Here is a 17,843-nt window from a genome sequence, read left to right on the forward strand (position 1 = left end):
GCATCTTGTTGTTTTAAAACCTATTGAATAGGATGTGTTGTGTTGCTCAGGTCCTTAGGCTACCTTTTAAGGCTCTTATGTTTTCCAATTTAATGTTAAATTTTCCTCTTCAATATTACTCATTGTTTTTCTTTCAGATTATAAAAGTAATATTTGTGCATTGGAGGAAATTTGTAAAATAAGGAAAAGAATAATGAAGGAATCCCATATCACCCATAACCTCACTATCCAGAGATAACCAGTGTTAACATTTTGTATATATCCTTTACCTATATATTTATTATATATTTTATAGTATATCTTTCCAAAATTGGGGCCATGATCTATTAACAATCTGATGATCAGTTTTGAGTGTTTTTTTTTATGTAACTGACTGATTTGCTACAACATAATTTTTAATGCTTGCATGTATCTAACTAATCCCCTGTAGCTTGTTTCCACTTTTTTTGATATTAACTCAATAACACAGTAATTTTACATCTTTGCCCAGACTTATGATGCTTATTTTCTCTCTGTTCATTTTCCTGATATTTATTTTCTGCTAATTTAGAGTTGTAGTGAGTGCAGGAACCTTAGGAACATGGAGTCACACTTCAGTGTTGTGTAAGAGACAGACCTGAGGTGCAGAACTAACTCAGGTGTTGATATTTATCCCTGTCGTATTTACTGCAATCATTTTCAAAGTGTTTGTTTTCACCTCAGTTTAGTAGATCAAGACTGTTTTAAAATTAGGTGGTAAAATAGAATAAAAACTATTATAGTGCTTCTTCTGTGGTAAGGGCAAATACTCATGACGTGTGTAAGTATGTGCATGTGTGTATGTAGTGTCACTATCTGAAATTTATAACTCATTGTGGGTTACATTCAAGAAAATTTGAGAAACACTGATTTGAACAGTCAGTGGCTTTGACAAATGTGTTCATTCACAGCACGAAAGAAACCAGCATTGGAAGGAAGCAGTATCCAATCCTGAGTTCAGAATGCACACCAGGACAACGTCTTGAGAATTGTTCTTTAATGGATGGAAAACAATATTTTCATTAGGTGTATGACTTGGTTTCCTAGTTATTAACCACAGACGGCCTTTTGGGTTGATAGAGAACATAGATTTATGACATGTGAACAGATCGAAATGCCTGTCCGTAGGTTTACATAATTAATGGAACTTGTTCACCTACTTAGAAAGTCTGACTATGGGCTTGTTTAATATGCTCAGCCTTGTGGGTTGATTTTTAGAGATTTTTGATCTCCCTTTGGAAATACCCCATTTAGGGAATTCTGATGAAGGGAGTGATTCATTGATGTTTCAAGCACATGTCAGCCTTATTTTTTTTCACATGTACTGCACTGTTTATAATGTTAAGATTTTCCCACATCAGCCAGTGCATGGATTTGTAACAGAAGTGATGACGGTGATGTTACTACTGTTACTGCTATCAGCTGCAGTGAAAGCTAATTTATATAGATTATTGCTAGCCACCGTCTTCTCTGCCCTCCCTGACTTCCTACAGTGCTTAGTCCTGTGGCAGTTTCTTGTGTGTTTGTAATACATATGGGGGTGTTTTGGACACTTTTGCTTTGAGTTTATTTGTAATTGTTTCTAATTGTTAGGAATGTTTATTTTATATGTAAAAAGCATATATGCCAAAGCTATCAAGTGACTTGCTGGAGAATAGAGAGGAAGAAGATAAAAATTGTGTTCACTCTGAAAATAGTTCATTGATATACGATGTTAAATACATAAAATTAGGCTGTATGTGGTGGCTTATACCTGTTATCTCAGCACTTTGGGAGGCCAGTGAGGGAGGATCACTTGAGGCCAGGAGTTCAAGACCAGCCTGGGCAATATAGTGAGACAATGTCTTTAGGAAGCGCACATGCGCACGCTCGCTTGCTCGCTCTCTCTCTCTCTCCCTCTCCCTCTCTCTTTCTTTCTTCTCTCTCTCTCTCTCTTTCTCCAGTTAGCCTTGTTCTGTTTTTAAGTAATTTCTCTATTAATGAATTGGCATTTAATTTGAACTATGTTAATACATGCCTGACAATTATACAAAACTCAATGAAAAGTAGTCAGTATTTCACCTTGAAATATAAATAATTTACTTAGATTTTAGCACTAGCCTTACAGGATTTTAAAATTTAATTTCTTAATTATCTAAATATTTTATTTATTGATTTTATTTCTCTCATTTCAACATTGTTTACCTTATTTGTATTTTCAGACTTTTAAAATGTTGCTACATTTTTGCAGTGGCTCTTTTTCAAAAAATGTTTAATAATTATTTATAGTCGTGTGAATTTGAAAATTTGTTATAAAACTTGTTCTTAAGATTTTGATTTCAAAGTTAATCTTTCAGTTGTGAACACTGATTTGGCATAGTGATTAACAATGTCAGTTCTTTCCTCTTTAAGCAAGTGACAATGACATTTTTATTGGGATGTGTTTTTCATATCCATTGCAAGCATTCCGCTCTGACTGCTGCTTCTCTTGTTGACAGCTTCCAGTGTGCTAGGTCTACTTCTAAAAGGCCTAAGGCTGAGGAGGAAGAGGAAGTGTCAGCTGAAGTCAGTGGGGCAGAGGTCCCTAACGCTGGCTCAGGCACAGATGACCTCAAGGTCAGTGAAAATCCTCAAGAAGCAGCGAAGCTGAGGAACACAGAAGTACCTTCAGAAGAAGAGGCCTCTGCTAGCAGCATGCAGGCGGATCAGAATTTATCTGATCATATCAAACTCTCAGGTGAGAAGATGGTTAGTTATGTTTCACATGTAGTAGTAGGTGGTGGATGACCAGATGCCTTAAATTGATGTTCATTATGACACACATCTGACCAGTCCACATAGCTTAATCAATAATCTACTCAAAGTCATAAGGTAACTCAACCACGAGGCCCAGGGAATGTTATAAAAGTCAGGAGTCTCACTGCTATATGTAACAGAATTGTGAGACAAACAGCCAGCAGTGCCTATTTGGTTTAATAAAAAAGTAGATTCTAAAATGCGACCTTTTTTTTAAGGGCAATTCAATTTACAATGTATGTTTTTGGAAGGCTTCTCTTGAATTCACATGAGCAGAGAAAATCAATTACAGATAATTCTTTATAGATTCTTAGCTTTTGACTTAATTTTAAAAAGAAAATAAAGATCAGAGTTTTAAGAACAACAACAATGGCATGTATAGTTTCCTGACCTCCTCTTTACTAAAACAATTGTCTAAAAATCTCAGCTGCTTTGCCTTCTTCCCCTTTGGTAACATATTTTTCTGGAAACTGCTTTAATGATTTGCCTCTTTCATATTTGTTGGGGTTCTTGCCCTCTTCATAATTAAGCTAGTTCCTGTGTTCCTCTCATACATACTTCTTATCCTGTAAATCCTTCCTCAGGAGACAGCCCCGCCCCCTCCGCCAGAATCCCACTCCTGGTACCATAGCTCTTGCCTGTTCGACTGCAGCAGTTCCTTCCTTCTTATTCAGGAGTGTCAACTGTAGTTACTCCTGCTGGTCAATTCTCCAGGTGGCCATCATAGTGATCCTTTAAAAGAAAAAAAGCTTAGGTCTTGTCACTACCTTCTTCTTAGTATTATTCTACCTATAATAGAAGAAAGTCCTAACATTGTCCTAAACTGTTCCTCTGCTGCTTCTCCAGCCTCATTACCTTTGCTCTTGAAATAGATAGGTGGACAGAGTTTACACCACAGAACTTTGAAAAAAACGAGATCATGTTTTAGTGGAGAGCTAGGCAATAAACTCATAATTACAATCCAGTGTGGTAAGTAGCATTATAGAGATCGCCTAGGATGTTGCTGGTTTACCAAGGAAGAACTTCAACCACTTGAGAGCTGGACAGGCAAGGTTTCTTGGCAGAGGTGATATTTGACTTGAGTTGTGATGAATGGATACAAGATAGCAAGGAAGAGAAGGTAGGGAAGGAAATTACAACAAATGCAGAGAAGAGAGTTATACAATATATATGGATATTTCATTATAGTCCCATATTGTGCCTTGTCATGCTTTTTTTTTTTTTTTTTTTTTTTTTGGGGGGGAGATAGTCTTTCTCTGTCACCTGGGCTGGAGTGCAGTGGCACAATCTCAGCTCACTGCAACCTCTGCCTCCCGGGTTCAAGCAATATTCTTGCCTCAGCCTCCCGAGTAGCTGGGACTACAGGTGTGTGCCATTATGCCCGACTAATTTTTATATTTTTAGTAGAGCTGGGGTTTAGCCATGTTGTTCAGGCTGGTGTTGAACTCCTGGCCTCAAGTGATCCACCTGCCTTGGCCTCCCAAAGTGGTAGGATTACACACATGGGCCATTGCACCCAGCCCCTCATCATGCTTTCTATTACACTAGATTTAATTAGCCACTTGATGAATTGCTGCATGGTTTTGGCTAAGAGCCCTCAATTTCATTAGTTCTGTCATTACATGGTTCTTTGCACATTGATCTCCAGGTTTTGAGCCCTGGCATAATACTTAAGTAGAGGACCTGACTTTCAGAGCTAGTATGTGATGGGTACAAATGAGGTTTCGTTTGTGTGTGTATGTGTGTGTAAGATATAGAATCAGTTGGGAATAGTTTACCAATCTTACTTAGTAATAATACAATGTAAGATTTATTAACCATCTTCTCTTTTATCCTCAGGAAGCAGCTGCTTAAGTATATCGGTAATGGAAGACATAAAAACTGAGGATGACAACACTTATGCATATAGAAGTGTACCTTCTAAACCCAATGAGGCTGATGATTCCATTCCATTATCTAGTGGCTATGAAAAGCCCAGGAAATCAGACTCACCCAAGCTTTCATGGCCAAAATCACCTGAGTCATGCTTATCAGTGGCAGAGAGTAATGGTGTGTTAACAGAGGGAGAAGAGAGTGATGTGGAGAGTCATGGGAATGGCCTTGAACCTGGGGAAATCCCAGCGGTCCCCAGTGGAGAGAGAAATGGCTTCAAAGTCCCCAGTGTATGTGGCAATATCCATTTTTACCATATTAATTATATGGTGAGAACATATTTTGAAAACAACATGCTGTGCACTGAAATCCTCCTTTAGGGCACAAATAAATAACATTTTACACTTATGGGTCTAAATTATATTTATTCAGTGACAGGGAAGTAAGCCTTCAGTGAGCTGTGGCTCACAGAATGATAATTCAGCACGTGGAGCTTATGGCCACATGTTGAAGCTTGATTTTTCTATTTGTTAAAAAATTAAACTATTTTGAGGTAATTGTAGATTCATATGCAGTGTGGGAAATAGTGCACAGTGATTCTTTGTACCCTTTACTCAGTTTCTCCCAATACTACCATCTTAGAAAACTATAGTACAAAGTCACAATCATATCGACACTGATACAGTAAAGATACAGAATTGTTCTATCACCTGCATTATTAACTAGTCTGGGAAGAATTTACGTGATGGGAACTGACTACCTCTTGTTAATATTGATAACGCTGCGTCCCAGCTTCTATTTCAGCGTTAGGATTTACCTGGTCATGCTTTCTTCTTACTCTTTGCTCATGGACTCTGAATCCCAGGACCAGGGTGACCTTTCTTGTCCTGCCCCCTCCTCAAAAGAGGCCTTTTGCCTCTGAGAAAAGAACCCTCTAGATTACTTTACTTCCCATTGTGACTTTTTGGAAAATTGTACAATATTGTCCTTGTATAGTATTAATATTCCATATTCAGCAGAAACTGTCCATGTAGCCTTAAGAGTGGTTCAGGGGATGTATGACTATCTGTAGTGATTATCAGAATTCAGTACTTTTTTGTATGTATCCAACCTGATTAGGGAATGCAAGTGGATAAGGAAGGAGTAATTGAGCTGACAAGTTGCACTGGCTTCAGAACAGACACTGCTCCTATTTGTTTCAACTCACAGCAGGTTTTTGTGTCCCTGAGTAGAACAAGGGAGGTCGTATAAGGACAGCAGCTTTGAATACCCTGCTTCTCAACAGTCTTAAAATGTTATTTAAAATATAGTTTTCTGATTTGACCCAATAGTGTTTATCTTTTTATGTAGAATTATATATCTCATTGAATTATAAACACTTGAAATATGAAAAAGAGTATGGTCTGCTTTCTTTGAAAAGGTGTCTAAGAGTAGTTTGAAAATAGCATTCACATATTAGTAAGCAAAATTTACAACTTTGGCCAGATATGGTGGCTCATTTCTGTAATCCCTGCAACTTTGAGAGACTGAGGTGGGAGGATCCCTTGAGCCCAGGATTCCTGTTGAGCCTGGGCAACAGGATGAGACCCTACGTCTACAAAAAAATAAAAATAAAATTTAATGGCATGGGCCTGTGGTCTTAGCTACTAGGGAGGCTAAGGTTGGAGGATCACTTGAACCCAGGAATTCAAGGCTGCAGTGAGCTGTGTTCCTACCACTGTGCTCTGGCCGGGGTGACAGTGTAAGACCCTGTTTCTTAAAAAAAGGAAAAAAATTAACAACTTTCATGAATGGATTAAATGTAGCCGAGCTGATATTCTTTTGAGAGGTGAATGAGTCAAATGCCTGCTTTAGTAATATTTAGTGACATTCCTTGAACTAGAATGGAGCTGAAAGTAGCTTTTCAGATTCTTTGCTCTCAAGGAACATGATTATGGGTGTAGTGCTGTTTACCTTCATCTTCATCATTTCCCTGAGCAAAGATTGACAGCAGAGAAACCAACATTGCTATTGAAGGCTGAGAGGCTTGGCTTGCCTTTAAGAACAGTTGCATGACATTCTTTTCTTATACCACAGTGTTAGATAACTCCTTGATGTAATATAGCCCTATTTAATTTTTATGTAGTTTTGGTCAATGTTTTCAGTATTGAGGATAATGCTGTGTATATGCTGATAGCTGCTGGCATTAGCCCATCTACTCAATAAGACTTACTTTTGTTTTTGTTTGTTTTTTTTTTTTTTTGAGACGGAGTTTCGCTCTTGTTACCCAGGCTGGAGTGCAATGGCGCGATCTCCGCTCACCGCAATCTCCGCCTCCTGGGTTCAGGCAATTCTCCCGCCTCAGCCTCCTGAGTAGCTGGGATTACAGGCACGCGCCACCATGCCCAGCTAATTTTTTGTATTTTCAGTAGAGACGGGGTTTCACCATGTTGACCAGGATGGTCTCGATCTCTTGACCTCGTGATCCACCCGCCTCGGCCTCCCAAAGTGCTGGGATTACAGGCTTGAGCCACCGCGCCCGGCCAATAAGACTTATTTTTTAAGCTCTGTCTACTCATCCATCCATCCACCCATCCATCATCCATCCATCCATCCTGGGCTCCATGCTGTTCCTGGAACACACCAAGTATGTTCTCACTTTACATGCTATTCTTGCTCCCCAAAATACTTCTCCCCCAGATCATCATATGTATGTACTCAAACTTCCCCTCAAATAATCACCATATCAGAAAGGCCTTTATAAATTACCCTATAAAATTGCCCCCTCCCCATCGCTTTCTATTCCTTTGTCCTTCTTTATTTTCCTTCCTTGCATATTTACCCAGTAGTACCTGATAAATAAGATTTACTAATTTATTATCTATTCCCTTACTGCTCTATAATCTACACTTCTTGGGAGCAGAAACCTGATATAATTTATCCTCTTATAACTCCAGCTGTGACAACAGTGTGGTGTCCTGATGAATATTTCTTCTTGGCTGAGTTATAATTTCCCATATTATTTTTTTAGCTATTATAAACATTGATAGCTGTCATCCTATATTGCATTTGTCATTCTTTTCTCATTCCTAGCTTTTGTTACAGTGTTCTTACACTTTCTCAGAATCATGTGTTGGAGTCAGAGGCCAGACTAGTCTCTCTATATCTGGCCACTGCTTCTTCAGCTTACAGGGAAGAAGACTAAGATTGTTTTCCTTCATAGTCAACTCTTGATGTAAGCCCGCTGGGTTCAAACTCTGATAGCCTTCCCCCTCCTGCTGCCTTTAAAAGTTTTGCGTTGTGCAAGCAAGAGAGCTTAAAAAGATGGGTCCTAGCTGGAAGGTGTAAGGATACCCATGACTTTCTATCTGGGAAAGGAATATATAGTCTGTACATCCCAGGACAAAAAAATCATATATAAAATTTAAGTGGTTTCAACATGGCATTAATGTATCATTAAAAAAAGAGAATACTTCTGGTTTCCTGTTGGATTGTTTATGTTTGTGATATAGAAGTAGTGATTAATTTTTGAATTGAAAGAAGGATACAGCCTCAACTTTGCAGGATTGTCTTCTCTGTAAGGAGAGAAAGTAAAATTCCTTGCCAAATGTTAACATGGGAACATCTTAGAGGTGACCAAGCCATAGTCCTATATTTTTATGAGAATACAATCTTAAATTTACTTGTTTATTTATGTTTGGAGACAGGGTATGATCATGGCTCATTGCAGCCTTGACCTCCTGGGCCCAAGTGATCCTCCCACATTAGCCTCCTGAGGAGTTGGGACGACAGACATATGCCACCATACCTGGTCTTTTTTTTTTTTTTTTAATTATTAACATGGAGTCTCCCTATGTTTCACAGGCTAGTCTCAAGCTCCTGGGCTCAAGTGATCCTTCCACTTTGACCTCCCAAAATGCTGAGATTATAGGCATGAGCCAATGTACCTGGCCTGTAATCCTAAATTTAGAATAGTTGTAAGAACTTTAGAAAACTTGCTAACTGCTGAGCTTATTGCAGGTTTAATAAGTCTACCTTGCCCTACAGCTTATATTTTAATACCACGGGGAAGAAGATTTAATTGACCTCAGGGTAAAATTACCAATAGAATTGATTCCTATTTCTTTTGACCTGAAGTTTAAATTTCTTAAAAGACTAATTCCCCAAGAGGTAAACAACCACAAGATTTCTACAACATTAAGTTATAAATCATTATGAACTGTAGGGTTTTTTTTTTTTTTAGTTTTTTTTTGGTAATGGTATTTCTCCTCCATTTGTGTACTGTAACTAGATAACAGAGGGAGAGAACAAAACCTCTAAGAGTTGGCGCCATCCACTTAGTATGCCTCCAGCAAGATCCCCGATGACTCTTGTGAAGCAGCAGGCGCCAAGTGATGAAGGTGAGCTGGTGACCCTTTTCAGGATTTTTTTTGGTGTGTGTAGATGTTTGTTATAACAAACTATTGTAAAAAAATTGCTGAATAGAAAAAAAATTTTAACAAGTGGCGAATACATACTATTAGGATATCATAATAATTAGCAATTTACAGGTAAAAGGAATTTGGAACTTAGGGGTAAAGACTTACTTCATATAAGCTAGGCTTCTTACTGGTAAAAGTCTTCCAGTTTTATGTCATGGGATAAAATCAGTCTGTCTTGACATATGTTTTAGGTTTATAGAAGTAGCTGAGACTCATTTCTCTAAAGATACTAGATTTTAGAATTAACATGCTGTGGGCTTGTTTACATTGTCTTTTAACTTGAATCATTTGCATTAATTTAACTACCTTCGGTAAAAATCATGTGCCATATCCCTTTGTATCTGGTGTGGGGTGAAACATCTTTTTTTCTTCACTAGATTGTTGTGATGCAGTGGATGTAATGCAGTTTCATTTACAATCATTTACCATTCCTGGATATGAATATATCTTTTTCTTTAACCTGGCTGTCCGTTTTTAAAGACAGGGTTTTGCTCTGTCATTCATGCTGGAGTGCAGTAGAGAATTGGCAAACTGCAGCCTCAACTGCCCATGCCCAAGTGATCTTCCTACCTCAGCCTCCCAAGTAGCTGGGATGAAAGGCATGCACCATCACACTTGGTTAATTTTTTTAAAAAAGCTTTTTTGTAGACACAGGTCTTGCTATTACCCTTGCAGGTCTTGAACTCCGAGGCTCAGGCAATTTTCCCGCCTCAGCCCCACAAAGTGCTGAGATAACAAGCATGAGCCACTGTGTGCTGGTTGCCTTTTTCATCTTTCGCGCGGCGGCTCACGCCTGTAATCCCAGCACTTTGGGAGGTCGAGGCGGGTGGATCACGAGTTCAAGAGATCGAGACCATTGTGGTCAACATGGTGAAACCCCGTTTCTACTAAAAATACAAAAAATTAGCTGGGCATGGTGGTGCGTGCATGTAATCCCAGCTACTCAGGAGGCTGAGGCAGGAGAATTGCCTGAATCCAGGAGGCGGAGGTTGGGTGAGCCAAGATCGCACCATTGCACTCCAGCCTGGGTAACAAGAGCGAAATTCCGTCTCAATAAAAAATAAAATAAATAAAAAAAGAAATTTCTGTTGCCTCAAATTAAAAATCGGATCACTGACGAGTAAATGTCTTGTAAATGTCTCTTAGCATCATGAAGGCCTTATTTTTTCTCTGTCTAGAGTATTAACTCAGGCAGGTTTTTCTGTTAAGAATCCTTCTCTACAATATTCTCCAGTTTTACTCCTGGAAATTAATAACTAAGGTCATGTGGCTGTGAGGATGCTGTTAAGTGAGTAATAAGAAGCTCAACTTTCTTGTTTAAAGAAATTTATCAGAGTGGATAGATATCTTTCATAGATTTTTTCCCCCCTTTCACTCACCGTTTTCACTTACGTTCCATGTTTAGTTAAAAAACAAGATCATGGCTGGGCATAGTGACTCACACCTGTAATCCCAGCTACTTGGGAAGCAGAAGTGGGAGGATTGCTTGAGCCCAGGAGTTTGAGATTCCCCAGCCTGTGCAACTTGGGGAGATAGTGTATCATAAAAAAGTAAAAACATCATGAATGCAGGATTAGGTAAGGATTGTAGTAGTTTCTATAAAACCAATTCGGGGTTGAATTCTGAGTCATGTAGCAGAAAAATGAAACAGATTTGTATTTATTTCCATATATCATAATGCTTAGTTCTTTTTTTTTTTGCTACTTTATCATACCCAGTACAAATCATTTTCTCTTCAGTGTTGAGACAATTATATGACAATTCCATGTAAAGTAATTAATACTTAATGTGTGATACTCATGATTGTAATTACCCTTCCTCAAGGTAGACTCTCTTCAGTATAACTTTTCTAAAGTTAATAGGCTATGCTAAGGCTCTACCAACACATAGAGAAGACTGCTTTGTCCTGTGTCCTTATTTGCCTAGGAAGTTTATTTTGATGTGGGCCATCATAAATTGGCCCAGTTTTCTTTTGGAATGCAGTTCTGATTTCAGTTTGTATAGCTTGCAAAATTTATAAATGGATTGGTTTGATGAAATCGTCTCAAGGGTTTGAGGTTAAATATTTTGTAGAAATGATGACTGTAGCTTTTTCAACAATCTTTCTTTTCATTCTAATATGTTAAGGACTTCTAGTGACCTCTGGGGATTTTTCAGAATTGATTAGAAAAATCAGAGAAGTTTTGTGATGGCTTAAGATTTTTACAAGCTTCCAAACTGACAATGGAGAATATTCCATGGCCTGAAGCAAATTATTTACATCATTGGGAACTTGAATTTACTTCAAGAGGCCATTTGTCTCTGTGTCTAAGTTGCTTGCAAAGTTGAAAGTGAATAAACATTATAATTGTTAGATTGTGATGTGCAGTGAGTTTTTTGCTCACTGGGAACATACAATTCCAAATCCAACTTCTTTTGGGGATTTTCTGCCCTATTCTCCTTTTACACTCCTCATATGTGGGAGCATAACTATAATAGAGCATGGGGTAATTGCATCTTTAAACAACAATCAGTGTCTTCTATTGGTGAATGAGCATTTCTCTATTGAAACTGGAAAGTTTCTCCCTAACAGAAAGGCTGCAAAGGGGAAAGTGACTTGGTCCAGGACGTCTGGGAGCTGCCATGCCACTGGGGGAAATGAGTCACTTGTACATTGCTCCTTTCTTTAGGTCAGTGCAGTGGCTCTTTGATACTGAAATAACCTGAAACACCATAGATCATTTTGACTGGTGGCACATCCTGTAACTACAGGATCAGAAAGTACTTCCTGACTCTTAGCCTGTCATTTTCTGGGAAAAGATTTTTCATGTTTAACAGCAAAACAAGGGAGTTGATGGTGATGGAATAGGTGGGGCTATATGATAAAAGAATGATGATTAGAATGTATCTTTACCTAAAAATTAGCATCTAACTTACTCTTTTTGGTAAAAAATCTTCAATATATACTACATGTTTATCTTTTACAATTTAAAATAAAATGCTAAACTGCCTCTGTTTTTTTCTTTTAGCTGAAATGTTTTTCAGATGCAATTTTTTTCTGTGGTTAGGCAGCTAGATAAGGTGACTGAAACTTCTATTAAAATTTTGTTTATTTTCCTGCTGTTTAAAAATTATACAAATTTTATATTGAAACCTAGACTGATAAGCAAAGCTGTTTGGGTTGTTTTATGCTTGAAGCACCCAGCATATGTACGTATTCTTCTTTTGCCATTTGTTTATATTACTGGCTTATTCCTGCTCTTTTCTAGAGTTCACTGTCCATAGGGAAGGAGGATGTGAATGAAGTGCATGGGTGAACTATGCATGCTCTGGTGCACCCATGCACTTAGAGGAGTGGGCAACTCCTCTCTGGCCTTGGAACGTACCAGAAATGATGAGATGAACTCAGTTAGGTGTGGCCAGCTTGGAAATCTGTGGCAGTATTTCTTTCTTTCTTTGTTTTTGGTTGCTGATGATGCCTGCTCAAAAGCTCTCATGTTTCCTGGAATTGTAAACTGCTTCAATAGAGGTTGAATGCTCAATTTCTTTGTGTGGCTTTGAGGCCAGTTGTCATTCAATGCTACCTTCTCTCTCCAGCTTCATTTCCCTCAACTTCCTACATGAGTCTTCCTTTCCGTTTATACCATCAGTTCCCTACCTTTTTAGCACCAGGTACTGGTTTTATAGAAGACAATTTTTCCATGGATGGTGTGGGAGGATTGGGCTGCGGATGGTTTTGGGATGAAGCTGTTCCACCTTAGATCATCAGGCACTGAATTATCATCAGGAGTGTGCAACCTAGATCCCTTACATGTGTGGTTCTCAATAGGGTTTGTGCACCTATGGGAATCTAATGCCACTACTGAACTGGCAGGAGGTGGAGCTTAGGCTTCTGCTCACTTCCTGTTGTGTGGCCTGTTTACTAACAGGCCATGGATGGTACTGGTCTATGGCTTGAGGGTTGGGAACCCCTGATTTAGGCAACTTCTTCCCTACCTTCACCCTGGTGCTTTTGCTTCCATGCATTTTCTCAGGCTGTTACATTATCTGTGGTACCTTTTTTCCTCTTGGAACATTTCAAACTCTTCTCACCACTCACCTCTCGTCTTCCACCTCTGCCGCCTGTAGACTCTATATGTGCTTGGTTCTCTTGCACCACTGATCACCTTACGCTGTGGTTTGTTATTTGTCCATGTGTTTGTCTCCCCACTTTCATTCCTCTCCTTTGCTTCTTATATCATGTCCTTGGTAGTGAACATTTCACTGCAATCATGGTAGTGTAAATCACTAGGCATTCAAAAGCTGGAATGTGCTGGATAAGACAATCACTAGTCCTTGAAATCAGCCATTAAAAAGTTAGTTGAATACCTCAATGTGTTACATACTGTCATATTAAAAGAAAAATGTAAATCCTTGTCCAGGAAATAGTCTCCCTGTATATGTGTATAGAAAAACATGTTGTTTTAATTAGCTGTAGAAGTGTGATAAATTGTGTATTTAATATATCAGCTCTTTCAGTTTTGTATCTTGACAGAATTGAAAATCTCTTTACCACCGTGCCAACTTCTAGAATTACCTCAAAGTTAAAATGCAGCTGACCCATTGTAGATGCGGCTGGTGCCTTGGAGTTTGAGGGCTTTTGGAGCTGTGACAGCACGTTGGGTCAGTAAGTGACTCCTTCTTAAAGACTAGATTATTTAGGCTCTGGTGGTTGTGTAGGCTCTGGTGGTCCTGAGAATGATCTTTGTTTTCCACCCACAACAGAGGAATACAAAGGAATGATGCATATACTGTTGTCTTCAGCACATTAATTAGAGAATGGATTTTTTCCTAGGATTTTTTTTATCTTGATATCAGCTGAGAAAGGAGTGTCATGTGAGGAAGAAAAGAAGAAAGATCAAGACTAAGTCAGTTCAGGAGAAGTCACTAGTGAACTTAAATTTCCTAATCTTTGCAGTTTCTATTTCTGTTGCTTTATAAAACCATTCTTTGAAACATAGATGCATGTATATAAACCTGTATGGACACACACATACATGCACACACACGTGATGTTTGTATATAAACCTCTATGGACACACACACACATGCACACACACATGATGTTTCCACACAGAGAATAGTTGCCATGGAGTTGAAAGCCTAAGTTGAATAAGTTAAATATCTAATAAAAGGGAATTGTTCAAAGGAAGCATGGTCATGGTGTAGCAATTCACTGAAACATTATGCAGCTATATAGAATGCTTTCAAAGTATTGTATATAGCACTTTGGGGATAATGCCTCCAATATAAGGTTAAGTGATGAAATACAGTTCAACTAGTTTGTTTACATTGGAAATATTTTGAGGCATATAATTATCTTTTGATGGTTTCAGAAAGTACTTATACCTTTGCAGGTTTAAAATTTTAAAAATATATTTAGGGGTTACAAGTGCATGGATATAGTATATAGTGCTGAAGTCTGGACTTTTAGTCTAACCATCACCTGTATAGTGTACATTGTACCCATGAGGTAATGCATTTCTCATCCCTCACCAGCTTTGGTATCTGTATTTGCTGTCTTGCTGCTCATTTTGATGTCATTCAGTTTCACAAATATTTTAAACTATGGCATGCTTCTTCTGACTAGCATTTTCATCAGCCACGCTTTACACATTCACAAATGTTATAATCCACGGCATGCTTCTTTTGACTGACATTCTCATCAGCAGCACTTTACACATTCAGAAATGTTTTAAGCCATGGCATGCTTCTTCTGACTAGCATTCTCATCAGCAGCATTTTAATTGTACCAACTTCAGAACTTCCCTTGCAGTAACATTGGGCTAATAATCATTCTACATTGACATCAGTATCTGCATACGTGCTTTATTGCACCCCATGCTCCTTTTCCTGCCCTCATGGTGCATTGTTTGTTCTTTGAAGCTTTCATGCATTTGTTTCCCAGCAGTTTTTATTTTTGAAAGTTTTACTGCATTGTTTTCAATAAAAAATGTCCAGCTTTTCCTACTGTTACTTCTAGTCACTTACTGCTTTTGTGCTTATTGTGTATTCAGTCCCCTTGGTTAAGAGATGAGGTTAATGATGTTTCTAATGCAATTGTAAACTAAGGACAAGCCGTGCTAGTGTACAAAGGACTTCATGAACGTGGCATTTGCTGACACAGTGATACACCTCTGCTCAGTGATTCCCACCATGTGCCAGTGGTGAGTATAGCTAAAATACTTGTGCTGACAGTGGAGTTTTGTTGGAGTCTATGAAAGTTAATCAGAACATTTATAAGAAAATTACAAGACTGTTATTAGGTGATTTTAGTTTTATGTTTTATGTTGATAACTTTTCATATTTTCTGTAACAAACATTTCTTTTATATTTGGTCAAACAAGTGTTTTTTACAGAGACTAGGAGTGTCAATATGATAAGAGTAGGTTACCTGCTAATCCCCTATTTATAAAACAACTAGAAATAATGGATAGTATAAAATAAACAACTTTTATTTGTGCATGCAGAGGCAAAAATAGTGCAAAGGATAATATTTCTCCATGCCTACAAGTTAGGGTCAGTTGGGTCCACCACTCTATTAACTGTGTGATGCCTCTGTGCTTCGGTGCCTGCGTTTACAAAGTAGTGATGGTAGCAGCATCTGCCACATGGAGGAGTTGTTTTGAGGGTTAAAAAACAGTGTTTGGCATATAATGACTGTTTGTAGTTGCTGTTGTGAGGAGAAGGAGAAAGTGACAGCTGATTGCTCAAGACATGAGGGAAATCCAGAGGGGATTCAGAGAGAAAGGACATGTAGATTGGCAAGGGAGAGCTAAATTGTGGTGGTATAGGAGAAATTTGCCACGATCATAATGGATGTAGAGCTGTCAAAACTAGGATGCTAAAAGACCCCTCAGGCTTGCAGAGCTAGAGTCTTAAAAGCCTGTACTGTTACTTAAGTGCACACTTGAGAAAAAGAAAAAATGGAAAACAAAATTAAGAAACAAATAAAAATAAGAGAGCTTGCTTGCCTGAAACTTAGGCTTGAGTGGTAAAGGGCAATAGGATAGAAGAGAAAGAATTCCTACCCATGTGGTCACATTTGTACCTTTTATTCTAAATGAGAAATTTAAAATGAAACTTATGCTGGCTATTAATGCCTCTAGGGCATCTGGCACAGGCAGTTGCAAAATCTTTGAAAACCCACGAGTAAAACTCTGGTTGACTAACAATCAATAGATTCTGTAGTGTTGGCTTTGTGCCTTATATATTCTTTGACTTTGGGTAAGTCTTCTCTCTGGCCTCTTTCCTTCTGTGTAAAATATGAGGCTTGGTCATGAATGATTACTGTTCCTAATCTGTAAGTTCATGTATGGGTTTTGGGCATTTTGAATCCCCTGAAATAGCACCTGGTGACAGGTTGAGTGCTGCTTTTCCAAAGAGCTGATTGCCATTAAACTGAAGTTTTACTTATAACTCTTCAACTATAATTTTATGATTTCTAGAATAATTAACACAGAAAGATTGAAAGATGCAGATACCAGGTGTACTGTGTTTACTCAGGTGCAGAGGCAACCTCATCTGTTAATACAAGTTTGAATATTGGCAGTATTCAGATTAAAGCCCTGGTTATGGATCTGATTTTCTTTACTCTGAATTGTCTGAATAACTCTTTATAAATCATCATTTCAGCAAGTACACTACTGTAATGAGCTGTTAAGCATCTTTTTGAAATTAAAGACAGCTCACACCCTGATCCCTATCTCTGTAATGTCTGCATGCCTTGAGGATTAGATTAAGAGCATATTTCAGGCAATGTTACAGTAATTTATTTCTTGGGAAGCCTGTCTATATTAATATAATAATTCATTCAGTAATGGATTGAATGTTTAAATATAGACATGGAAGAGGTGGAACTGGAGATCTTTCTTGGTGTTTAACCATAATTTAACCCATCTAACCCAGGATTTCTGTTGTTTTGAAGACTAAAATGTATATATTTATTCACATTTAAGTAAGTGAAATCTCGGGAAGTCCCGTTTGACAAAATTTGATTATTTCTGTAAATGGTTTTCTCTAGTTGACATTTCTTTTATTGAAACAATTGTTTACAGGCTGGGCACGGTGGCTCATGCCTGTAATCCCACCATTTTGGGAGGCCGAGGCAGGTGGATCACCTAAGGTCAGAAGTTTGAGAGTAGCCCGGCCAACATGGTAAAACCATGCCTCTACTAAAAATGTAAAAATTAGCTGAGCGTGATGGCCTGTAATCTCAGCTACTCAGGTGGTTGAGGCAAGAGAATTGCTGGAACCCGGAAGGTGGAGGTTGCAGTGAGCTGAGATCATGCTATTGCACTCCAGCCTGGGTGACAGAGCAAGATTCTGGTTCAAAAAACAAACAACAAAAAAGCACAATTGTTTATAAGCAATTGAATACTAAACTGGTCCTATATGTGTTTTCCCCAAACTAGAACTGCCCACTGATTGCACTTCATTCTAGGTTGTTTTTTCTGGCATTGCCTGGGATTTCCTGTGGTATTTTCTGAATACTTTACCTTGTGTCTTCTAGTCATTGTTCTGCTGGTACTTTTAGTACACAGGCTGGCTCTTAGACACTTTGTAATTGTCCTTCAAACAAAAGGACATTACTTAGAAGTAGAATTTAAAAATAGAACTAGAAATCAAGGAGTTAGAATTTAGAATTGGCTGTCATCCTTTACCTTTTGTAGATAGGTATTTGGGGAAAAGTATGCCCTC

The 17,843-nt window shown here is 38.3% G+C and overlaps 1 protein-coding gene across 7 annotated transcripts in view; it reads left to right on the forward strand.

The window, feature by feature from the left end:
• The window catches only part of KDM4C (lysine demethylase 4C), a 418,510-nt gene that overhangs the window by 228,582 nt on the left and 172,085 nt on the right, over window positions 1-17,843 (forward strand). For all 7 annotated transcript variants that reach the window (XM_035305424.3, XM_035305451.3, XM_078368791.1 and 4 more), the window contains exons 10-12: window positions 2,496-2,734; window positions 4,633-4,955; window positions 8,936-9,044. In XM_035305424.3, coding sequence (XP_035161315.3) covers window positions 2,496-2,734; window positions 4,633-4,955; window positions 8,936-9,044 — 671 coding nt within the window. The remainder of the gene's footprint in view (window positions 1-2,495; window positions 2,735-4,632; window positions 4,956-8,935; window positions 9,045-17,843) is intronic.

The sequence above is a fragment of the Callithrix jacchus genome, chromosome 1 (genome assembly GCF_049354715.1).
Source record: "Callithrix jacchus isolate 240 chromosome 1, calJac240_pri, whole genome shotgun sequence".
Lineage (NCBI taxonomy): Eukaryota > Metazoa > Chordata > Mammalia > Primates > Cebidae > Callithrix > Callithrix jacchus.